The sequence below is a fragment of the Pteropus medius genome, unplaced genomic scaffold, assembly GCF_902729225.1.
Source record: "Pteropus medius unplaced genomic scaffold, Ma_sr-lr_union100, whole genome shotgun sequence".
Lineage (NCBI taxonomy): Eukaryota > Metazoa > Chordata > Mammalia > Chiroptera > Pteropodidae > Pteropus > Pteropus medius.
In genome coordinates this window covers 13,792,083-13,818,335 of record NW_024340699.1, presented here as the reverse complement: position 1 = coordinate 13,818,335, position 26,253 = coordinate 13,792,083, and the positions used below count along the sequence as shown (strand labels likewise).

At 47.2% G+C, this 26,253-nt stretch overlaps 1 protein-coding gene across 1 annotated transcript in view; it reads right to left on the bottom strand.

Annotated features, from left to right (window-relative positions):
• The window catches only part of RNF216 (ring finger protein 216), a 118,124-nt gene that overhangs the window by 10,899 nt on the left and 80,972 nt on the right, over positions 1–26,253 (bottom strand). Inside the window, 2 exon segments of the mRNA XM_039878562.1 lie at positions 5,405–5,627; positions 13,215–13,312. Coding sequence (XP_039734496.1) covers positions 5,405–5,627; positions 13,215–13,312 — 321 coding nt within the window.

Sequence of the window (26,253 nt, the reverse complement as noted above, 5' to 3'; positions counted from 1 at the left end):
CCGTCCAGAGTTCCCCCACAGGGACCTGGAGATGGCCTGGAGTCTGGCCATGTTTTGATTTCTCTCAGGGTCAAGGGCTCAGCCTGGAACCTGCTGGCATTCGCTGAAGACGACACAACCACATGGCGTGTTTACTGACCGAGCCATGCTGCTGTGGTCTTCCTCAGTAATGTCCTCCAGTGACAACCAAACTTGACTGGGGACACTGTCAGTTTAGAGCTGCTGGGCCCCCTCTCTACCATTCGCAACTTGTTTAATAGGGAAGGGGTCCAGTGAGGGTCCCAGCCCTGCAGAGGCCTGTTTGGTTCACTGGGCTCGGGGGCCCGGTGGCACCTCAAGGCGAGCTCCGTATCTGGGACCTCTCCCCAGGATGTACGGACTCTGGGAGCGGAGGGACCGACATCCGGTCTAGGGCTTGGGCTTGTTATCCTGGTTTCACCAGGTGACCTGAACTTTGTTTTCCCGTCTGGACAACAGGAAAGTGGCACCGTCCCCATGCTGTAATGGAGACAATGGGATTTCAAACAGTGACTAGAAATGAAAGGCTCTGGCCAGCTGTGGAAGCTGGGCACGGGGAAACCTGGGGGTTCGCTTTACAGTCCTCGCTGAAGCCGAAAGTTAGTTACTGGCCTAAAGTTTGGAGAATCTTCCTCCGGGGTGGGTTTCTGCCCTTTCCTCAACAACCCTCCCGGCAATTCTCTGCTTCCTCTCCGTTCCTGCAACACTTTTCCCTGCCCTGGCGCCGAGGGAAGGAGGCGGGAGGGTGGGTGGCTTTAAGATGCCCCTCTGAGAACGACGACCCGGGCTCCTGTTTACTGACCAGTCTTCAGCGTTTCGTCATCTGTAAAACTGGGATGGCACACCTGCCTCAGGGGACTGTTACAGAATCAACACACATGGATGTCAGGGCCAGTCCACTGCAGGCCTGGGGAAAATAAACGGGACCCCTCACCAACGGCAAGGAGGTAATGGTGCCGAACCGTAGATTGTAAACTGGCCGTAAAAGCCTGGGGTTTTATTTGAAGTGAACATGCTTCAAACTCTTATATGAAAAAACAAAGAAGTTATAGAAAACAATTCTGTGCTGTTTCTGGTTGCCAAAACCCAAGATCAACACCGACTTTTGTTTTGAGAAAATGCTGTTAGGAATTTTGCCCCACTTGTAGGGTCCAGGCTTCCAGGTGACTCTGAACGTGGCTTCTAACAGTAAGACAGAATGTGCCAGCTGCCATGACTCATGTGAGTGCACACAGATGAGAGAGGAGTCAGCGTATCTGGATCCAGGAAAGTCCCGGGAGAACCTTCCCCCACTGCAAATCGTTTCTGTTCACGTGTGTGTTGAGGTTTGGCTTTGCATTCTGCCCCCTAAACCAGAAAACTGTGATTTGCTTCTCTTTTTTTCTTTCTAAAATGACATCTTGTTTTTATAAGACTCTTGGTTGGATGTTTTTGGCTTACTTTTTATAAGTAACAGTGAAAAAAAGTTACTATTCACCATTTAAGCTCTCTAATATAGAGTTCATTTGGGTTCCCAAGCAATCTCTGGTCATTAAGGATGAAAACTCAACTTCTCTCCAAGCCATGAAGGGACAACTCCCTCGCTGACAAACGAGAGATTCTTCCTGGCCCTGCTGGTTCATTAAGCGGAGAACAGGCTCGACGACAGGGCATGCTTTGTTTCCCTGAACTTCTGAATGGCTTTGTGTTCTCAGAAGCCCCAACAGATGCTGAGTTGGAATTCAATCGGTCTCCTGGTGAGAATCAAGGAAACGGGGCTGATCCCGGTTTTGATGGGAACAGGACAAGTGGAACGAAATCTCTGGCTGTGGCTACCAGAGGACCGAAGGGGTTTGTATTTGTCTGACTTTCCTTTCCAACTTTATTTTTTAGCAAATACAGAGCCCTTCTCAGGGTAGAATATGACGATTCGACAAGAAAACAAGGGGGCAGTTGTATGCCATGCCACCCCAACAAGGTAACAGAACATGAGAAACCTTTCTAATCAAGTCCACGTGTGGGAAGAAATGGCAGGAGAAGGAACAAGAACAGGGAGAAACGGACCGCTGCCCGTCCTCCCGCACGTGGCGCCTCCCACTCCGGAGAGGAGGCCTTCTCAGGGACTGCCGCTGAGGAGAGAGCATCCTGTTTCCTCACGGAGTTCCTAGTGATGCTTAGGCCCCCAATGTGCTAGCTGAGGGGACCGAGGAGTTGAGTCAGAGAGCTGCCAGGTCCCAGGAAGGTCTGTTGCAAAGGCGACGTGGGCTACCGTGTGAGCACTCCCACGTGCTCCCTACCCCCGGCTCTGCCACCGACAGAAGGACAGCTCCGAGTCTCCCCTTTCCTTCCCATTTCTCCTCAGCGACGGGGGTCAGGGAGCTGTGGAGTAAACAATTCCTGGGCCTTCAGCCCAATTTTCTGCCCGGTGAGGAGGTTCCTGACACGCAGACACCTGGTTTCCACAGAGGACTCACTGCTTCTGAAATCTGTGGTGGCTCTGAGGGTTAGGCTGAGGCCTCCAAGGTGGTCTGTGCTCTCACAGGGCTGGCTGGTTACCCTGACACCTCCTTTTGTTGGGCATATCAGGGATGCTCGGCACCGGGGTGCATACTGGTGGCTCCCAAGACCTTTTCTTTGGTGTCTAAAGTGCTGGCTCCAAGCGTTTTAAAGATACTTGGCTGAATGACCAATCTTTAAAAATCGGGAGATTTTACATTAAAATACAGATTTCCAGCCTCTCTGGAAAATCTGAAGCCACAGTGACTCTGAGCACAGGCTCATTTGGCAACAAGCTGTGGGAGCTGAGCAACAGCCAAGATGGGGTCCAAACGCTCTCCCGTTTGCCACAGTGTCCACCACGCCCTGCCGTCTCCCAGCGCTGGCCTACTTCACACTCGTCAATTGTTTATGTCACTGCTCGCCCCTGTGGTACCTTGGGTCTGTGACCCCAGCCACTTGCTGTTTAGGTTTTAAGTGTGAATCTTTTTCTGCTGTTTTCCCTCCATGTTTTTTTTTTTTTTTAAAACGTTTACAGTACCTGGTATTCCTGGGTGGTCTCCCTCCATGTTTTTAAGCACAGATATACGGCATCACGCCTTATGGCTGCATAGTATGTTAACGTGAGCATCCTCCCCGGGCTGTCCGCCACTGTGCTCATACACGAGAGAGAGAAATAAACTTCTATCTTGTCAAAGCCACTGTTATTTTTGGGCTTTCTGATCTTTACGGTCAAATTGATCCTGATTAACATAGGGATGTTTACTGATCTCTTATTCAGTCATAGTGCTCTTTCCATATTAATCACATTCATCTATAGCATACATGTTGTAACGACTCTCCCGTTTCTCAATCCACATGGTAGCCAGTGCAATCTTGAAAACTTAAACGAGGCCCAGTCACTCCCCTCCACAAGCCTTGTAACAGCTCTGGCCGCAGTGAGACCATTGCCTGGTCCTGTGCCCGCCTCTCTTTCCTTCCCTAGCTCACCACCTGCGAGCCACGCTGGCCTTCCTTCTAGTCCCCAAACAGGCCGAGTTCGTTTTCTTTTCTCGGCCTGCCGTGTTCTTCTTCCTCCTGATGTAGGTCTCACTGCAAATGTCGCCTTCCCAAGATGCCTGCCAAGGTCATGCTAAGGTCAGCCCCCCCGCTCCAGCTCCTGTCTTTGCTGCACATACACTGGCTACATGGAGGACTTCTGTAGACTGCGAGCTCCAGGAGGACAGGGTCTTCGCTATTTAGACTAGTCTCGGACACACTGAGTAGCTAATAATGACAGAATGAACGCATCTATCATTTCTCTAGTGAACGGAAATGGTATTTCTATCGTGCATTAAGTTCTTACGGGTCTGTTTCTGGTCTATGTTTTGTCCCTTTGATCTTTCTGCCTATTCTTGTATTAGTCTATATAGTTTTGATTACTGTGGCTTCATAGTAAAAATCAGTCTCATTTTCAAAATTATAGGTAATTTTTCAAGAAAAAAGTCCCACTGAATTTAAATGGGAATTACAGTAAATGTCTAGATCACTCTGGAGAGAACGAATCTCTCTACAATACCAAGTCTCCCCACTGAGGGACATGATGCTTCTCCACTGTCTAGGTCACCTTTACCGTCTCAAGTGAAAGCTGAGGAGTAACAGGCCAGCACTAGGCCCTTGGTGGGCTTTGGTGCATCCTCTCAAGGCCTTCCCTGAATTGGCAGGGTACTCACTGTTAGGCTGAATCGCTTGCTGGCAGAACAAATCTCTTCATGTGTCACACTGCTGTCCTTATAGAGCAACTTATAACTGTGAGTTTCACATTTAAAAATTATTTTAAGAAAAACTGATAGATTTTTATTATAAAACTTATTTAAGAACAAAGTACATTTCTCCATAGTTCAAATCTCTGTATGTCCTTCAATATAGTTTTCTCCCTATTTCTTATTAAAGCTCATTTCTAGGGTATTTTATGATTTATATTGCTCCTGAGAATGGCATTCTGTGTTTTATTTTATATCTTGCCATCTTTCTACTGCTAATAGCTTTCCAGTTGATTATTTTGTCTTCTCTCAGGTTTAAGATGGTAGATTGGCTTTTCTTCTTTACATATAAAAGTGCTTAGAACGGTATCTGACACAAGTGGGTGCCCCATAAACAGTCTCCGACATCTGCACCTTTTATCTGACTTTCTTAGCTAACTGCACTGACCAGCAGTTCCAGAACAAAATACTGCTGATAGTCTTATCGTCTTATATTCGACTTTTTGGAAATGCTTCCCTGCATTTCACTATTAAATAAATGCTAATGACTGGTTTTGAAATATGGGGATAAAAATGTCATATTAAATAAGTCATCCTCCTAATACTAGTTTTTAAAGCTTGAATTAAGGATGTCTGAATTTTATTAAATGTCTTTTTACCACCTAAAGACTGATCACACGGTGCATTATGTTAAGAGATCTTAATATTGAACCATCCCTGCATTTCTGGAACAATCTCACTTGCTCGTGGTTTCTATCTGCTGATTTTATTTAGGGAATTTAAAACCTATATTTATAAGTGAGATGGATCTGTAGTTTCCATTTTTAGGGTTATCTCTGTCATGTTTTGGTATCAGCATTATGCAGGTTTTATACAAATATGTGTAATAGGGTCATTACTTTTCCATGCTCTGGACTATTTCAGATGGCATACAAAGATTTTATTCCTTAAAGGGTGAAAAAAATGTGCTCAGAAGCTGTCGGGCATGCTGCTTTCTGAGGAGTAGCTTTTTGATTACATTCTGTTTTTTTCGGTGGTTACTGGTCTATGTATTTCCCATCTTCCCGTGAATCACAATGTGTTATGTATACATAAAACCTTGCTCCTTTATGCCCCCTTACTGACATTTTCCGCCTGTGGAGCAACAGACAGCCATGTGGTTCACTCACCGTGGGGTCAGTCCAGAGAGAACATCTCGAACACTCCTGGCAGGGGGCTCCCGGAGAGCGCGGGTGCTGGCAGAAGTGGTCATACCCGTTGATGGATACTCGACAGAGGTAGCACATTTGGGCGCCGCAGCGGCAGGACATGCGGTTGCAGCCTTCAGATTTGATGAGGCCGGTCCCGCATTTGTGGCATTTTCTAATGCGGGCAGCAGTCATTTTTTCTTCACTGAAAAAAGGATACATGATTAGAGATAGCAGGGAAGATGAAGAGGAAAGAAAAACATTACGGCCATTAAGTATTTATCTCTTTCCATGTATACTGTTTGCCTAGCCCGTTGGGTGTTCACTGCATCACTTGATGACCTTGCGTAAATTATCCAATTGATGGGAGACTCAGTTTCTACACTTTTAAATTGGGAAAACCCAACTTTCTGATAGTGTTTTGAGGATTACAGATAAAATACAAAGTACTCTGGTACAGTGGCTGTCACGCAGAATTTAGAAAATGACTATTCTATTTATTATAGGAATCTCTGTAGGCTTTTTGGAGAAAAAAACTCAGGGTCTTCCTAAATAAAGTGTTTCATATATACAAAGCTGGGTAATAGAGAGTCAGAAAGCCTCACACTTAGTTACATTCACACCTTGGATTTTAAAATACTTGGTATGGGGGTGAGAGAGACAGAGTTGGGGATGATCCAATAGCCCATCTATGACTTCTTATTGGCAGAACCCAGCTCCATGTTGGAAGCCACTCCCAGGCTCCCTTGCAGCTAAGGGATGAGCATGCATATGACTCAATCTTGGCCAATCGGAAGCGTGTAGGGAAGCTACTTGTTTCCAGAAGCACTTTAACTGATATGGAGGGGCAGATGACTGGAGTCAAAGTGACAGGTCTTGGCTCTTTGGCACTGCTGAATTAAGTTACTTCTGCGGTGCTCTGTTCAAAACACTTGCCACTTTGGCTTATAATTGTTTGTGTGTGTGTCTTCCTCTCCTAAGCTGGGTTCCTGGAAGGTAGAGGGCAGAGGCTGTGCTGGTGTACCAAGCTGGCATGAAGTATGGTCTTGATGGGAGATGTCAAAAGGCATTTCTGAGACTAGAGAGGAGCACGAAGAACCCAAAGGGTAGACAGTGAAACTGGGACTCATCCCACTGCTCCAAGCTCTTCTCTTCCATTCAAGTAGGAACCCAGAGGGGCGACCAGGGAACCGCTTCCATGTAAAGACTAACAGTCTGAGGATGAGTTCTGATCTGCAGACCCTCTCCTAAAGCTGAGAAAACGTCACCTTCTTCCTCCTACTCCTCTGCTGAGTGGCCAGGTAAGTCAGGGGCAGGCGAGTGCTTTTGTTAGATACTCAGAAGACGGCCGTGGTGAAGTGCACCTTAGAAGCCAGGCGACATATTTAAAAATAGAGGAATGCATTGGGAAACTGGCTGCTACTCATTTAGGTCTAATTTTGAATGACCCAAAATGAAGGAAGGCAGAACTCTGGCTTGAAAGGAATTTAAACATAGTTCAAGTTATGGAGGAACAAATGAGCTCTAAATTTTGCTGAATTGGAAACATCAACAAGGAGACAAAGTTTAAATAAAGTTATTATCAACTTAATAATATAATACACATATTCATGATTTCAGTTACTTAGCAACTGTGAAGACACTTGTCAATGCTCCATAAGACTCTCAACGTTCCGATGAAAAAGTTTTCAAATTGAAAAGCTGTGACCAAAACGCAACTGGAATTTTCTATAGCACAGACCTCCTGCGTAAGAGCACCCTTGAGACTGAGGTGTGGCTTTCAGGGGCTGGCTGACTTCTTTCCTGGGTTAGCTGCATAGGTTGCAGTGTGGGAGAGAAGTGGCTAAAAAGAACCAAGGTTACGTATCTTTCCTGAATGTTCGAGAAGAGGCTGCACTTGTTTGCTCTGTTCCATCATGATGTCAGCCGCCAGCGTGAAATAATAATGGGTGTGGTAGGGGAGAGAAGACACTCCCAAAGGGATGGGGAAATATATAAAGATCGCATGCTACAGTGTTCAAACAGCTATTCAGTGCTGCATGAATACCTATACAAGTCCTTTGTTTTTGCAAAAGAACAGTACTAAGTAGGGCCAGAATGGCCTCGTACCAAAAAAGGACTGCTATTATGGGATGTGGTGACTACCTATCCAGTAACATAAAAATGCAAAATTGGGACTGGGGAGAAATCAGTGGATTCTTTTGGGAGGAGGGTGATTTTGGCACTAGATTCTAAACTAGGCAGGAAGCGGCCCCACAGGATGTGTTCCTGTTCAGAACAGGAAGAGGGGGCTATGCTGCAGCTGTGTCTGCTGACCTCGTGTTCAAACAGGAAGGCGCGCCGCTTTCCTCTACACAACCAATAAAGATCTCACGACTCAGTGATTATTCTTCTCGCCCCTATCTAGTATGATGAGAACTCCTCGTTGGGAGCTCTCTTCATTTCTTGTGGCGTATACTATTCAAAATCTTAAATGGCTTTCCCTTGTGAGTGTATTTTCTAAAATTGTAATAAAATACACAAAAAATTTACAATTTTGATCGTTTTAAAGTGCACAATTCAGGAGCATTTATCTATTCCCAGTTTGTGCAACTATCACCATTATCTAGTCCCAAAACATTTTTACCAGCTGACAAGGAAACCGCGTGCCTACTAAGCCGTCATGTCCCGTCTCTCCCTCCCCTGCAATCGCCACTCCGCTTTCCATCCCTAGTGGCTTTGTCTGTTCTGCGCAGAGGCAAATGTCCATGTGCTCGTGAACATGTCATGCAGATGGAATCGTGTAAGTCGTAGTCTTTTGTGACTGGCTTCTTTCGCCCAGCATGTTTTCAAGATTCATCTCACGTTGCATCACGTACCTTCACTCCCTTTCTAGAGCTGAATAATATTCTACTCTGTGGATATACTGCTTTTTTTATGATTCATCAGTTAATGGACATTTGGGCTGTTTCCACCTTTTGACTATGGTGAATAGCGACGCCATGAACCTTCTTGTACAAGTGTTTGTCGGAATACCTGCCTCATCTCATACTGCTTGTTATGCTATATTTTATGATTCAGCAACAATAAACTGCTTATATTCCCTGTGTGTACCCTGCTGTTTCTTGCTTTGACACTTGGCAATGGGCAGGATTCCGTGGCTCTCCGGTCTGTGGACTAAGCGCTGTATGATGGGGAAAGGAAGTGGAAGCGCTTAGAGCACCCCGGCCCACAACAAGTAATATCAGATTCCCGCGGGCATCTCTGAGATCGGTGCCACCACTGAGGACTTCAAAGATGCAGGCTGTTGACTCTCATCACATTTCCTTTTACTTCCCCGTTTGGCCTGTACAGAAGAACAGGTCCTGGAGAACAGTGCAGTACTGTAAGCCGAATGAGGTGCCGACTCTAACTGCAGCTGCTGTTCCAGATGTCACTTCTTACCAGCGCAAATAAGCATAGCCTCTGGCAAGTGGTATGCAGCTACTGATCTGGAAGATGTTTCTATTTCCCGCCCAATAAGCAGAGCACACCAGAAGCAGTTGGCGAGGACCTTGATCATCTGTTGTCCAATAGGACAACACACTGGTCTACTATTCCAATGCAATGATACACAGACAGAACCTGGTGACTAGGAAAGAGGTAGCAGGTACCTTAATATGGTACATATTGCCAGAGAGGGGAGATAAGTCCCTGGGAAAACACAGAGCTCTGTCACCTCTAGAAAGTTCTGGTAGTCTGGGGGTTGGGTGTGTATATCAAGCCATTCCTTCCGAAGTTAAACACGTGTTGCTGTATCCTGTATGCCCTACCACGAAGAAAGAAGTCAGACACGTAGGAGGCCTTTCCGGACTTCAGAATCAACATCCAGCACACTGGAATGTTACTGCTGATACCAAAGGCTGCCAGATGTACATAGGGCCCAGACCAAGACTCGGAATGTGGCCAGCAGCAGGAACTGACAGCAGAAACGGAATGGGGCTCTGCTTCGAAAACTAACCAACTCTTCTCCTAAGAAGTATGTCCTGGCTCATGACTGAGTCCTGGAGTAGGCCAGGTGCCTGACCATGGGACATCGAGGGCCAGTACAGAGTTGGCCGACACTCCATTACCAACTCCAAGTAGAATATATATGACCAGGCCTGAGCAGGCCCTAAATGTGAGAAGTTCTCTGCTGATGAGCTCGTGTCACAGTTGTAAATCAGGGCCTTCTGCTAAAAAAAATAAAGAGAAGTAGCAAAATACTATGGAAGCCTTATCACGTGGCAAAAACCATCTGGGTACTTTTTTAAATCTTCATACAAATCCTACATGTGGATATGCTTATGCTCTGTACTTTACAGAAGAGGAAACTGAGGCACAGAAAAATTAAGAAATTTGCTCAAGGTTCCTAACCATAACTATCCATAGTGAGCACTCAGTAACTCTGTACTGATTCAGGAATAAGACGTCCTTCTTAGGGGCAAAACGAAGGCCCAAAAAGAAGCAACAGAAATCCTCCCCTCCTCCCAACTCAAGCCAGAAGTGACCTGTCCACAGTAACAAGAACAGATTTTTAGGGGAGCTGGCTCATAAACTGGCTGAAAGATGAGTTCAAATGAGAAGTGTAAAGTATTTTAGGCAACAGCATGACTGCTGGAATTGGTATATTGCTGGACAAGACGACTTTGAGGAAAGAATAATTTCTGATATGTTCACTACTCTAAGGCCACGCCACTGATGAGGTTGGTGGCCACTCTAAGTTACAGGGCTCACCGACAGACAGAGGCAAGCCTGGATCTGAGGAAGCAACACCAGGCTTTTTTACTTGGAGTGGCATTTGTGATTACGTAATTGTATTAGTTTTCTTTTGTCGCCATAACCTTACTGACATCTGAGAAGTCCCTTTGCTACACTATCTGCCCTCCGGCCTCTAGAGATTCATATTTATCCCACGAGCAAACTACAATCACCTCATCCCAAGGACCCCAACGATCTCATCCATTACAGCATCAACTCAAAGTCCCAAATCTCATCTAAACCTAGTCATCACCTAAATCAGGTACAGGTGAGACTCCGGATATGATTCACCCGGACACACTTCCTCTCCGCTTGTGGGCCTGAGAAACTAAGGAAACACATTATCTGCTCCTAAAATGCAGTGAGGGGACAGGCATAGGATAATAGTTACAAATATTCTGGTTCAAAAAAGATGAAAAGGGAAAGAAAAACGGAGTCACCACTCCAAATCAATTTGGAATTCCTGCAGGGCGAACGCCCTCTGAGTTCGGATCTGAGAATAACCCTCTGTGGTTTGAGGCTCTGCCCTCTTGGCTCATGGCTCCACTTTCTGAGTCATCCTCCTTTTTCAAAAAAGGTAGCATATGCTCGCAGCTGAGCAGTTTTCAATCAGCCTGTTTCCTGCTTGCGGAATTTCGGGGTCGGACAGACTTCTTTCATTTCACAGTGTCTCTCTTTCAGTCCAAGCTGGCAGTGTTTTCTTTGATATGAAGTTCTCAAGAACCTTGTGGGTCGCCCATTACGTCACGAGAATTCATTCCTTTAGACATGAAGCTCATGCCCAGGTAATTCCTAGATAATCCCACCTATCTCTGGCTTCTGTTGAGATGGCTGAGGGATAACGTCCGAGATGTCTAGAGGCTCCCTGGTTAGATCGCGAGAATCCGTGAGTCGCCCCCTCAGTCTCTTCAAGGAGCCTCTGTGTGACAGGACACTCTCACACTCTGCACACAGCCTTGGCTTTTTCTCTACAGCATGCTTTTCCTAACAGTGAATCTATTGATTTTAGAGTCTTTTATCATCTGGGTAGGATGAGAATTTCAGAAACAATTAAGTCCTGTTCCTTTTTGTTAATAGCTCTTCCCCCTCAACTTATCTCTTTCCGCTGCATTTTCTACTCTTCAATACTTTGCTTAGAAATCTCCTTAGTTAAATGTCCAGTTTCACCATTTGCAAGTTCCACTTTCCACACAGCCGCAGGACACAAATCAGTGAAACCTTCTGCCATGATATAAGGACGCCCTTTTCTTCTGTTCTCAACATGCTCCCATTTCCTTCCGAATCCCTATCAGCAGCGCCTTTAATGCCCGCACCTCCACCAGTCCCTTTGTAGTGATTTAAGTATTCCATATTCCCTGAGGTGACTTAGGTTTTGCCTAGAATGTTCCTCACTGACTTCTGAGCCCTCCATGCTGGAGTTTCTAATGTCCGTATTCCTACCAACAGTCTGTTCAAGGCGATCTAGTTTTTTTCTGTCATGTGTCTCGAAATTCCTTCAGGTTGTACCCACAGCCCGATTCCAAACCCACACCCACATTTTTAGGCATTTGTTATAGCAGCGCTCCACTTCTGGTACCAAATCTGTGTTAGTTTTCTATTGCTGCTGTTAACAAAGCACTACAAATTCATCTGCCTAATATAACACAAATGTACTATTTTACAATTCTGTACGTCGGAAGCCCAGCACGGGCCCCATCAGTCTAGACTCAGGTGCTGGCAGGCTGCCTTCCCTGCTGGGGGCTCTAGGAGAGAGCTTGTTTGGTGTTCATTTGGGCTGTCAGCAGAATTCAGGTCTCTAAAGTCGCAGGACCAAGGTCCCCATTTTCTTGGTGGCTAGAAACTCAATGTTGTTCCCTGCTTCTAGAGCCTATCACATTCCTTGGCTCATGGCCTCCTTCCTGCCTCTTCCAAGCCAGTGATGGGAGGCTGAGCCCTTCCCATGTCTCTCTGGCTCTGTCTATCAGGGTGTCTCCATCTGACCAGAGAGAGACTCTCTCTGCTTTTACAAAGTCAGGTGATTACTTGGATAATCCAGGATAATCTCCCCAACTCAAGGTCCATAACCTTAATCACACCCAGAAAGAACCTTTTGCCACATGAGGTAACGTATTCACAGGTTCAGGGACATCTTTGGGGACCATTACTCTGCCTACCAACCCTGTGGTAAAGAACATAGTCAGGAGGGCATGTGCCTAGGTTTCAAGACCCTGTTATGCCACTGACTGCCTGTGTGGCCACGGAGAAGTCACCTGGACTCTCTGTGCCTCACTTGTATTATCTGTAAAATGAGAATAACGATACCTACCTGTGGTGCAGACCTGGAGACTGCGAACTACCCCAAACACCCATTTTTCCTCCTTCATTTCTTAGTAACAAAACACGCTGCTTACGCTTCAAATTTAAGCTGGACAGAAAACTACCCAGCTAGAGACTACATATGGTGTCTGCCCTGGAGCCAGGGTGTGGCCATGTAACTCAGTTTAGAACAGCAGGGTATGAGCAGAAGTGATAGAGACAAAATTTCTGTATCATTTACAAATTAAAGAAAGCTGTATTATTTAAGTCAATGTATTTAATAAATTAATATTTGTAGTGTTTGGCCATATAGGGAGTGGTCAGAGTACGGTTCTTATTGATTGCATTAATTTTGCCTCCTGGAGGTTATAATTCTACTTCATGTCTCAATCCACCAGTATCCTGTAGGAAATACAGATGAAATCAACATCACTGTAGTCTAATCTAATTAAAACGTGTTACCTGATTATTTGTTCAGATAATAAGAGGAACCACCAAATACCAAATTACTATGTGCCAGGCACTATGTTACACTTGACCCTGGGGACAGCTCTGTGAGGCAGCAGAGGCTCAGGGTCAGGTCGTTTCCTCGAGATTACTCTAGGCTGGGGCAGCAGCAACCCACAGTACTCACTGCCCTTCTCTGCCCCATAGCCAGGTCAGTGCATCTGTGCACACACGTGTGCGTGCATGTGTGTGTGTTGAGAATTTGTCAATAACCCCTCTGAAAGTTACTCACATAGATGTTCGGTACTTGATGTCATCTTTTTCAGCCAGCTCCTCACAGGTGAGGCCGTTGTGCTCCTTCCAGAGTCCCTGACACTTCCTACAGGTTTCCTGGGGATGAAGCAGAGACACAGACAACTCCTGGTGAGCAGACGCCATGCACGTTTCTGTTCGACAATAAGGAACAGGAAGCACGCTTCACTTGGAATTCTTTCAGAACGTTCTCTCCCTTTCGGCAGGCATATTTCTCAAAACATTTCTCAACAGAAAAGGAAGAATCACAAGAAGAAAGCATGGGAAAACATCCTCTCCTGAGATCAAAAGGATGTATTGCTCCCATCACCCAATGTGTATAAAGCTTTCGAAAATGCCAGGAGCCACCTGATAAAGAAATCACAGAAGACAGATTTATGTGATTTTGGGTTCTTAAAAATAAAATACTGCAAGCCACTTGAGGGCAGGGTCTGTTGTGGTCTTAGTGACTTCTGCAGTCCCTGCGCCCAGTGTCCCAGTGCAGGTCTGGCACATAGCACTCCCGCTGACCTGAAGAACAGTCTAGATGACGGTTACTAGAGTCCTTAAGGGACACATTCCCTCAGGCATCCCTCACTCATCAACGTGGAGTCATTCTCTAGAGTTTAACTTTATTTATAAACATGAATTTTTTAAAAATACTACTTTTTCCTCTAGGATTCTTTATAGTTTATAAAATATTTTCACACCTGCTAGAAACTATATCTCATGTCAAAAACAAGAATTAAAAACGCCCCCATTAATCCAATTTAATTTCCATAAATGGAAATGACAACTGTGATAAGTACAGTAAAGGAAAAGGTGGCAGCCTTAACTACGGACCCGATCTAGTCTGGGGGACAGTGAAGGCTTGAGGAAGTGGAGCCTGAGATCTGAAAGATGGGTCAAAGACAGCGAAAGGAGACTAGCACTCCAGACAGAGGAACAGTAAGAGAAGACTGGCAGGTGAAGCCGGGCAAGTCTGGCTCCTGCAGGTGGACTGCAGACGTGAAAACAGGCCCGCTGAGACCCACGGGGGCTTTGGAGGGTGTGATGATCAGTTTGACTTCCATCCGAAGGGCGCTAGGGAGGCATTGAAAGGTGTCAAGCCTGGAAATGACATGATCGGGTTTGTGATTTCAAAAGGTCATTCTTTGTGGAGAACAGATTGGCAGCAGGAAAGAGTGGAAGCATAAAAGACGGTTAGGAAGAGACGAAGGAGGCCCAGACCTAGAGAAGGAGGTGAAGACGTGGACGGAAGTTGACTGATTTGAGTGAAATTTAAGAAGCAAAACTGGCTGGCTTGGTGATGGCCTGGCTCTGGGAGTGAGGAGAGGGAGGTGTCAAGGATGATGCCCTGGTTTCCAGTTAGTGCACCCCAAGATAGCAGTGACATGGGTGGAGCTTGGGAACAATAGAAAAGGCCTGGCTTGGGTAGACTAGGGAGGAGTGGCGTTAAGATCTGGAATTTGATCTGGGTGGTGGTGACATAAGGGGACCTGAGGGACAACCAGCAGAGATGTCAGGCAGGGAGTTGCGTGTAAATGTTTGGCGTCTGGGAGTGGCTGGGCTAGTGGTCACCAGGAGGCTTACTAGATTATATCTTCACATCAATTCTAGAAACATTTCCTATCACTGTACTCTCCCCTATCGATCATTTTCTAATACATGCTGCTAAGATGACTCTACTAAGGGCCATGGAACTGTGTACAGTACAGGTGCTGCCATTTCTACGTGCAAAAAGCTGGTGGGGGGGATACAGTGGTAGAGAAAATCGACCTCAAAGGACACCCAAGAAACTGATAGTATAGCAGCTGGAAGGCAGGGGTGAGACTTCTTACTGTAGGCCTTTCTTATATCTTATACTATATAAATGGTTTAATTAAAAAATAAATAAAATTTAAAGGGAGAGAAATGGAGCGGATCGCTCGGGGGGGCTGAGAACCTGAACCACCCTTTGGTGGATGCTGTAAAAAGGCTTCAGTTGATGGGATGAGGATGGGTGGGGTGAAATGAGCTGATCGGGGGTTCTGTACTGAATGCTATTGCTTCCAAGGGTACGAGGTCCTTTGATTCACTAACTACATCCCTGTCAGTAAACAGAGGGTCATCTGCTTTACCCACAAAATGTTATTTAAGCAGCAGAAAATGGATGAAGCTAATCAGTAAGCGACTTAATTACTACACACCAAAATGCAAAGCAGTATGAAACCCATTTTTAAAAGACCTTGTGCCTGACTATTCTGGGAAACGGGAGGAATAAACAACAGCTGGAGAATAGATGAGCTGATATCCGCATCCTAACCTTCCAAACAATACTAACCTAGCCAGCCGCCAGGAATAACGGCTGGAAAACAATGCATGGCATCTAGGTAGTGCTTTGCAGCATTCCTGTGATCCAGTTATTAATTTATGGGACTTTCTTCATCAGGGAAAAATCCATCTTCTAGGTGAGACACAAGTCCACGACAGCAAGAGGACCCTGCCAAGTCGAGCTGGTTGTGAGGGGTCAGCGTGAGACCACCATTTACTTCCAAAATCACAGTGGTTCTCTTACAGGTCCATGTGTGGATTTTCAGCCGTGGTGCTGCTCACTGAGGGGCCCTGGGATTCCAGAGAACAAAACCGAAATGTCTTCTGAAGAGACTAGCTAACTAGACATTGAAACCCACGATTAAAATAAGGCAAGCTAATAGCAGGCTGTGTGAATTTAACATCTGGAGCTTTCTCTTTAAAAGGTACCCTCTCTTCTAAGCACAGTATGTGTTTTACTAAATTGTAACTCTCTTCTCTCAAGCGCTGCTAGGCTTTGTTCCTAGACTCACGAATTCTTAAATGTTAGGCAGCAGAAATGTTCTTGAATGTTTCTAACATGAAGACAACCACATTTTTCGAAGTGAGGTTCATAAGAAAGTCCCAAGGACCGCTTTGGAAGGCGGACTATATTTTAACAAGTAACTTCAAGGCGCGAAGAACGAGCGCATCCTGGCTATCAAATCTAATGAGAGACCAAGCTTCCAGCCGCCGTGTGTATTTTCAGATCGGGAGGAAACGGCTGAATTCATCATCGTTCTAAATACAACGAAGAAGGCAGCTCCTTCCTTCCGGATGAGGACACTGCACGCTGGTTAATGCGTTAAGGAGCGGCTGTCAGTCCCCGTTCCTCACGACATCAGATTTCTGGTTCCGTTTTAGGTCGCCCTTAAGACACATCAAGGTTTTTGACTATTCATTAAGGTCTTAGCTTTGCAAAATAAGGAAAAGACTCCATTTCCCCTTCACTCATTTTCTGCAGCTTAAGGAATGTTTTACGGGTAAAGCAGAGGTTAAGTCTGGTTTCAAAGATCCTGTCAGGCAGCTGACATCTCCTCATATAAACAGGTTCCTCAGAGACCAGCAGACGCTGTCCCAGTCATCACCTGGTCTACACACAGCAGGGCTTCCTGCTGCTGGCAGAGAACCGGAGAGAAGATGAGACCAAGGGCCCAAGTCGCCAGTCTCTGCCCTCCTTGCTCACCCTGCCTCCGGGTCTGCTCTGAAGTTGCTTGGCTCCCTGTGCATCCTGCACCTTATCTGCCTGACTCCCAGCCTTGTCGCAGGAAGTGGAATATAGTAGAAACTACTCACTCGTTTCTGAATGGTTCCTCCAGTGAGATTTCTAGACTCACTCTCTAGGGGAAGGGAGTTGCTGACCTAGATATGGGGCATGAATCCAAGGCCAGTCTAAATCTAATCTCTGAAATTCCAGGCCCAAATGACATATGGAAGCCAGCCACGTCCAGAAAGAGACCGATTTTGAGACAGGAAAACAGACAATGAGACAGATGCTGGAACCGTGGAAAATCAAAGCTCAGGCAGAACGAGCGGGCTTTCCTTCCTTTCTTTAAGAGAATCCGGGACCTTCTTTTCCCTAGGGCCAGAATGCAGCCTCCTGAGGAAGCCAGATTCTGCAGCAAACCAAGCAGAGCACAGTGGAGTTAAGTGTAACAGTGTGTGTGTGTGTGTGTGTGTGTGTGTGTGTGTGTGTGCGCGCGCGCGCGCATGCACGCACACGCACATACACGAGGGCTCGGTCAGACAAGGATTCTCTGAGGAGTTGGCATTTTCATGAGACTGAATAAAACAAGTGTCACAAGTGCTGAGGACACCAAGGTAACCGGTAAAGTACTCCTCCCATCTGGGTCAACAACTCTTTGGGAAGTACCCTTCCCAGCTACGACAGCCATTAAAGCCAAGTATGTGTTCTACAGATACATTCTAAACGTAAAATCAGACCTTCGATCAAACATTTTAACAAAGAAATATATTCCATGTTAATATTTTAATGAGCATAAAAGGTTTTCATATCATTTAATAAAATTATTTTAAAGTATGATTATTTCATCGCCCCCTTTAACATTTCTATGGTTCTGCCTGTTTTGCAATATAGGCTACAACAGTAGTACATGCACATAATTTACAAACACAAACACAAACACTGGGGGCTTCTGTGCTACAAAATTTTTCTGATACCGCGAGCATCACAGAATTGTGCATCTACTTCTCTAGACACTGGAAAGTCACGACAGGGTAGCAAGCTGCCTGGGCTTGCGCTTGCGAATGCTCTGATGGACTGAAGACGCTGGACTAGCAGCAGGAAGACAGATAAGCAGCAACTGGAGGAGCCTATGAAAGGGATGAGGGTGTGAGAGAAGTCTGGAGGGGTTGCTGGGTTTCTGACTTGGGACCCAGCTGGTAGAAACATGAACTTGGATCAAGTGATGCTGGAGGAGGAGCGGATTCGAGTGAGGGTGGGAGGAGAGGTGAGAATATAAGTTTAATTTTAGATTAGCATATTTATTCATTCTCCGTATTTGTGAATTTCTATCATCTGTCAAGTGCTGCATGAGATGCTGGGGATATGGCCATAAGCAAGTTAGGCTCAGTTTCTTTTTGGAGCTTACGTTCTAGTGAAGAAAACAGACACTAAACAAACAATATATAACTACAACTGTGATAGGAACATTTCAGAGGAAACGCACCGGTGGTGTAAGTGTAACACAGCGGAGTTAAATTAGCTGGGATCAGGAAAAGCCTTAGAGGGTGTGACATTGAGGCTGAACCCTGAAGAGTGAGCAGAGTTAGCAAGTGTAGGGGAAGGGTGCTCTAGGCAGAAGAGCATGCATGAAGAGCTTTGGTGAGGGAGTGGGCCTGTCCCCAAGAATGCAGAGGAAGTTGGTATGGCTGGAGCCCAAGGAGGGGGCAGGGCTGTGAGTGGACCATGGTCAATGCTGCGCGCAGGCGCGGAGGCTGGAGGGAGGGAAATGGAAAGCTAGGTGGAGTGGGTGAAGTGCGGTGATTGGATTTACGTTTTCAAAAGACCATTTTGGCGGCTGATGGCAGAGGGATGGCTGGCGAGGTTGTAGGACGCTGCAGCAACCCCGTCACTAAACTAGGGCCATGTAAAGAACTTCTAGAGAAACAACCCTGGAGTCTGGATTCTATTCTTGACCAGACTTCCTCCGTGGCCCTCCGGAAACTCCTTCCGGCACCGAGCTGCACCAACGCCAAGCCGGGCTGTGATTGCCCCGTGCCCGGGGAAATGACAACATCGATCCTTCTTTGCTTGTCAGGAATAAGAGGGCCACTTTCCCCATGTAGTTTCAGAAGGGGATTTCATTATTATTTTAAGAAGCAGACTGTTTTTCAGTTTGGGCTCTTTAGATGAGTCTTCCCCTGGAACGCTATCTATATGGTAAGGCGCATCTTTACTAAGCATTTTGAACTCACGCATCCTCCCGCTACCCCACAGATGCATCTCATTCGCTCTGCACAGCAACTCTACACGGTAAGTACTGGACCAGTAGCCCCATTTTTTTTTTTTTAAGTAAAAGAGAAAAGGAAGGCTCAGAGAGGCATTAACTTGTTCAAGGTCACAAAGCTATGGACTCGAGTTTGCTTGATTCCAAATCCACTGGCCCTTTTACTGTATTCCCACTGCTTGCCAGCATGGTGTGTGCCAGCAAGAACAGGTCATTGTTTACTGGAGAACCCATGGGCACGAGGGCATGAGACAAGCCCTGAGGTTACAATGAGCATCTTGTGTAAGACCACAGATGAAAGACCAGCAGGGCCGCGCAGAACCGAGCGTCAGGGTGTTGAAGGCGGGGACGCCCAGCTGCAGCTGTGCAGGATGCCTGTGCCCCTCCACTTCCCGGACAGCTCGGAACGGCTCGTAAGAGGCAGGACGGACTAGGATTTCTCCATGATAACGATAGGAACCTGCTAATCACCAAGAAAATGTAGACTGGACAGATGTGAGGAAGTAGCTGTTCCTGCTACCTTTGGCCAGCGGCTCACCTGGCAGGGTACAGAAGGAAGCGTGGTCTTCGACTACCACGAGAGGTGCAGAGACAGGCTCGCCGTGAGCATTCCATGCCAGAACCGAGTATTGGTTACTTGGCTCTTTCCTCGACCAGCCCCTGGGCCGTTACTTGTAAAAACGTGCCACTCGTTTCCCTAAGGTGGCCAGGACTAGGATGTATGAAGACTTGCTAATGACAATGCCTGAGTTCATGACCATCACCAACACTGCTCTGGGTCAAAGTTCTGTTCCGAGTGATGCTGGCCATGGAGACCATTTCTGCACCGAAAGCAGTGCTGGCACTTATCCTCCTTTGCCCGCTTCGACCAATACCTCGAGAGCCCACCATGGCGACCAGGCTATTCTCAGCATGGGATCAGTGAACAAACGCAGTCTCTGCCCGCCTTGAGTCACCATTCTGGGGGAGTGGGAGGTGGCCCGACTAAAGACGAACGCCCGCTCTGCAGGAAGCCAATGAGCACCCCTGGAACTACGGCAAGGCGTGGGGCAGAGAGCAGGCAGGGCGGCGGCCGGCTCACACGGGCTGAAGGACAGCTCGTGGCATTGTAGCGCAGACCTGAAGGCTATCTGACAGAGGGGTGGAAGCAGGATTAAGAGTAGACGAGAGGAGCTCAGAGAAGCAGCAGCCGCTGTGGCCTCACAGCTTGTCCAGGGCCAGCATGTTGGCCTCCTGCCAGAGCCACACGCCTGACACCCCGGACCGTGCAACACTCTGCCTCCATGTTCTTTCTACCTGTGGTTCTCATTTCAAATAGCAGGGGCTCTGAGAAACCCAAGGACCCAGGCAGAAGTTGGCCTCCTTTCCCCCGCCTCCAGTGGCACTTGGCTCCTACCCTGTCACAGCACTTGTGATGGTGTCTCACGACCGCCTGGTTACAGCGCATCTCCACAGGCCATGCACTCTTTGTAGGCAAAGACCATGTCCTACTGATCGCTGCAAACAGGCTTGGGATGGATGGTTCAATTCATCTCCTCAGAAAAGAGTTATCTTTAAAGTGTACACTTTGTGCTGCGGGGGTGCGCTGGTGAATAAGCTGTAAATCGCTTGTCGCGAGGAGCTTACAATTTACCACACTGTGCCTTGGTTTTCTTTGGATTTCTAGGCCTCGCGCTAGGTCTGACCCACACAAGGGATTGAATATATGAAAAATTAGAGACGAAGGTGGCAAGACAAAGCACACTCCTCTCCACTACGCCGGGACTTTGCACTTTACGTGGGAAAAAGGCACATGAGACCTCTTAGTGGAGTGACCCCCGCCTGAAAGAACATTATTTCCTCCCTATCAGGTCTTTATAATTAAATAAAGTATAATGACGATTTTATCAGAAAACCTAGTTACTGTGTAAGACACTCTCAGGTTCATCATTAGGGTTTATGTTTTAAGCCTATGAGTTCTATATTTTTCATCGTGGTTCCTACCTCTACTCCCTAACTCCCTTCCCCAATTTAATGCACAAAACTGGAAAGATCAGTTCTTAGAGAGAAGCTAACGGCCAAATGCTTACAGATGGTGCTTGAGAAAGTATTACATATATTTCAATTAAGATGTTCTTTGTTGGTTTTCCCCTGTAGCTTTGATACATGGAAACTGATCTCTCTTCATTTCTGTGAAAGAAGCTTTACAAACAGCAGCGCCCGCCAACGTGTGCCCGTGAGAACCTCTAGTTTAGAGGAGTCAGGACTGAAAACTCAGTCAGGCCCCCTTGTACAGGTCACTTATCACCCAAGGTCAGATTACAGGTTCCTCATGCCTCAACCCACCAAAACAAGACATCTAGCCTCTCTGGGTCCGTTTTTAAAGGACACATAAAATCCAAACATTCATCCTTGTAATGACATCTTATAATGACAAAATGACATCACATCTCTACCAGAAGCTTTCTTTTCTTCAAAGTAAATCATCTCTCTGAGGAGGGAGAACCTTTTGATTTTTAAATGCAGAAATTCAAATGTGGGCGTGACCAGGCAATAGCTCTGGGCAATATTCCTGAGGAAAAGGCTTCTTTGGGGAAGATTCCATATTGTCCTTATTTTCTGATGGTCACACATTATGGGGCTTTTAAAAAATGGATGCATGGGATGTGCACCCTACCATTTCGCTCCTTTATCCTTCAGATTCACTAGGAGTAGGTCTAAACAAACTGGAATAGGTGGCTTCAATTTTGGTTTCTGTGCTAATCCTGCCCCCTAGGGATGGAAAGCTATAGGGGCACTAAGACCAACTGAGATTCACACTGCCAGGGAGAGGGCGACGCACGAGAAAGACTGACGTGGACAGCCACGGCTGCCTGCTTCTTACTATACTACAGGGACCAGGACTTCTCAAATAAGGTGGGAGGTAAATGCTTCCTGGAAAACATGTAAGTTCTATTTCACCTTTATCAGAACGATCACAAACAAAAATACCAATTTCCCTACAGCAGTTATTCACATACTGATGACTGTTTCTCTTGAGTGCCCATTTGAAAGAATCATTGGGATATCAGCAAACCCAGGACGATGCCAGGAATGGACATTTAATGCTAAGGAGAAAAACACGGGCAGAAAGAATGTTAGCGCTGGGGTGCAGAGAGGGAAACCATTCACAATGTTTTTAGAGCAAGACTTAAGAAGAGTGAGGAAGTGAGACCCGTGACGTCTGGGGGAAGACCTCCAGGCTGAGTAAGGAATGGCAAGGAGTGGGGCAGGGAGGCCAGTAAGAGCTGAATGGAGGGTGGGGTGTCTGGGCCACGGAGGTCGTGATCAGGACTTCAGCATGTTCCCAGAATACACAGAGGTCCACGAGGATTCTCTATAAGACTCCGAGTGAGGTGAGTGCCCAGGCACCCCATCTGCTGGCCCCCTTCTCATGGAAAGCTCTCAGGCCTCAGAGCCATACCTCCACCAGGGCCCTGGGCTCCCTCACCTCTGGGCTGCACTCAGCCTTGAAAGGGCCTTGCAAGGGTGGAGGGCAGAGGCTGTGACTAAGCCCCAGCCAAAGGGGTTTGCTCACAGTACACACTAGACACAACAATACGAGTTTGTGCAAGCAAAGTTACAGCTGTGACTTCTAAACTAGAAATCGCGATCCACTGGTGGGTTGTGAAATCATTTTAGTAAGTAATGACCAGTATTTTTTTTTAAACTAGAACAGATACTAGAGTGCACCCCAAACATCAGGTTTGTTTTATAAAACTATTGCTTCAGTTGGTTATACATATGTATATTTATGTACTAAGTTTATGATAAAATATATATTCTTATTATAGGTCACAGTCCAAACAGTTAGAAAGCCATTAACTTAGAATTCGTTCATTCATTCATTCATTTAAAAACCAGAAAGTTTCTTCAAAGGATCAGAGAGGCTCCCTCTCATCATGGGAACTCCAAGACCACCACAAGGAGCTGGGAGCTGGCCGCATCCCCGGCTGACCCGGAGGGAGTGCGCTCAGTGGGCAGTGTGTGTGAAAATCAGGCAGAAGAGCCACCTTCACCGAGGCACAGTAGCAAAACAAAGATTAAGAAGTGGGAGATCTAATGACAGACCATTTTACACTGTCCAAATGAAACAGTGCTGGAACTTGGGCAGAAACAAGCCCAAGCACACCATGGTGCTGCTCACTGTATGGGCCACTCCTGGCCTTCCTGGAACTGTGGCCTGGCAGGAGCGGCCAACAAAGCCAGCTGTGCCCGCTCGGACTCGACTGTCATCACTCCCTGGAAGAGGAGATCTGGATCTTGGGAAAACCAAAAGCTGTACCTCCTGCTTGGGACCGCATCGATGTTGTCATGGTGTTAGCTGACAGGGCAGGGGCATTGGGGGGAGGAGGACAATAAAGGCCCCTGACAGCCCAGAACTTGGAGAGAAGTCACTTCTCCCTCAGCATTAACATGAGAAATGCCACATATTTCCTGGGGAGGACAGACAAGTGGTGGAACTGGTGGGACTGCGAATCGAATGGGAGGTACAGCCAAGGAGGAGAGGGCTCCAGCCTAACGCAAGCTCCCACCCACCTGGGGCACAGAGAGATGCTACCTGAGCTACGGTGAGGTTAGAAGACGGGAAAATCGAGACTGTCAGCTTGATTCCACACACCACCCCTGGCCTGGTCACAGCCACCACCCTACAGTCCCAATACTGGCCATGTGACTGTCCCTCTCCTTGGACCTGGGCTCCCTCTCAGATGTGCCACTGGGAACAGACAGCACGTGCTGAGAGCCAACCCAAGCATTTACGTGGCACTGTATTTGTGACTAAACTAGTTCTGATTTCTCTCTCAAACTTGTGCGGGTTTGCTTTGGGCCAGCGTGAGAAACTCCAGCTCTGGACCAGGAGTCCAGCAGAGCCCTCGGCCCTGGAGCTCACTGTCTGTGTGCAGAAGAATCGCCGGGGCTGCTACCAGAAGAGGGAGACTCCTACACAGCGGCCCTGGGGGGGCCCAGTTTCATGGGACACTGTTAACAGCTGGCGTATAGACTATTTTGAGAAAGTGCCCTGAATCACGGCACTGCGTCCCTCTAGGACAGTCATGACTACTTTTCCCTCTGTGATCTGGTTTATCTGAGGGAGGAGCAAGTAAACGTGAATCAACGTCCCTCTCCCAGCAGGCCGCCCAGTTTCCTCCTGTGGGTTCTGGAGTAGACGCATGCAAACCTGTGTCACTCCTCTTTGCCAGAGTTTGAAAGAAGGTCTTCTGAACATGCCACCTACTGTTCTTAGACTAGGTCTGACAACACACTGTAAGCCGGAAAATGGAGAAACAGGCCCTGCCACGCAGGCTGGGAAGCAGGGACACAGGCCACCTTAGCACCCGTCCCCATGCCCGGCCTAGTGACAGGCGGGAGATTTACTCAGCTGGGTTGTATCCAGGCTGACCGGGCCAGTGAAGGCGCCACTCCGGCCTGCACGGCAGGAGAGTTAGGAGATTCCGCACAGGCCACGCAGCGGCCGTGCTCAGCCCAAGGCAAGCGCAGTTTTGGGGGCTTTCTGTATAGCTGGCAGCGTACCATGCACCTGGTCAGAAGGCCTTAGGGTTTACGGTACCCCTTGGTGGACGTCAGAGAGAACAGCTGGCAAGGTTTGTGATCTAGGTTCCTCACCTCAGAAGAGAAGTCTCCGAAGAGGCAAATACCCGCAAGCCACTCACTGAGCGTGTGCCTCCTCCCTCCTGCAGAGGGTCTACACTGCGAAGAGGAGCCCATAAGTAGATAATGACCGTCCCTAAGAGGTCTGGACTCCACGTTGGGCTACACAGCTGACTAAGGCTCTCTGGGGCAGGGCGCGGGGCAGGGAGGGCATTACTAGAGTGTTAAAGCTTTATGTTCTTTGATTAGGAAAGCTTTTCTTCAACAAGTCCCCCAAAAGCACACATGACAAAGGCAAAACAACCGAACAGTAATTCTACCCTACGGAAGACACCAGAGACACAGGGAGCAGATGCATGACTGACTAGGAGAAGATATCTGGGCCAAAACTGAAACAGGATTAATATCTGCAGTGTACAGGGAAGTGGGAAAAATCAGGAAATAAACTGGCAAGGCTGTGCGCCAATTGCTGTGCACAGCTGGAGAGAGTGTTGAGTGCCCGGCGACCCCACCCAGGGCTGCTCCCCCAGGGAAGCGAAGCGCAGGCCCACGAGGAGGTATTCCAGGGTCTACGGCACCGGGTGCCCAGGAGAATAGATAACGAGATGCTGGGCGGGTGAGAAGCAGCACTCACACAAAGCGATATAGACGGACCTCAAAGGAGAGAGGGGCCTCGCATGGCCGACTCTGATGGTGAGCCCTGAGATGGAGAACATGACCGAGATTCATGGACCTGAGGTTCTGGCCTTCTCCCCGCAACTAAACACACTGCCCCACACATCCTGGGCTCAAACTGCTATTACTGCCCCACTCTCTCTAGGATTTAAAAACAGGTGTGGAACAATTGGATTAGCCTCCATATCTGCAAATCTAAAGGCAATGCACCACCGACAGGGCACAAGCACGCAAGCGCGGGTATATTCCGGGGCGTCTCTTTCACCAATGCTTCTATTTTGGTTAGGTTTGGGGATTCATTTCACTGACTTTGTCCGAAAATGACTCAGTCTTAGCACTTTGAAAACAACTTTGGATAGTTAAAAATCACAATAAGAATTAGCACATACTCAGAAAGATGGATGCCAATGACTCTGAGCATCTGTGATCCTGGGGTACGTTTGGTTTTGTATTTCTTGGACAGCTTTACAGATACTATGACTTTTAATTTTTTAACTGAGATGAAATTCTTCGTGGCGGGAACATAATTCGATCATTTCCTGATGACTCACAGTTATGGTCTCAGTGTACATTCACCGCTCTGAGCCGTAACCAGGAAAAGCGCTGGAGTCTACTAAGATGTGTGGACAGTCTGTCTCTATCCCAAATGTCTCCAGGCCGCTGGGCCCTTGGATCTTCATGTTTGTTTTGGCTAGACTGCTTCTTCCCTGCTTTCAGGCAACCCCTTTCTGCTGCTGCTCCTATACCTGCTTGACACACTCCCCATTTCTCCCCATTTATCTGTGAAGCAGCTGAAGAACAGACCCATCAGAGGGGCAAATCTCTAGGGCTCACGATGGGGGAGGAGGCATCACGGGCTATCATGGTAACTATTCCAGATGCTTCAAAGGCTTTTCACATTAGCTCCTGACACTAGTTCAGTGTAGAGAAAAAAAG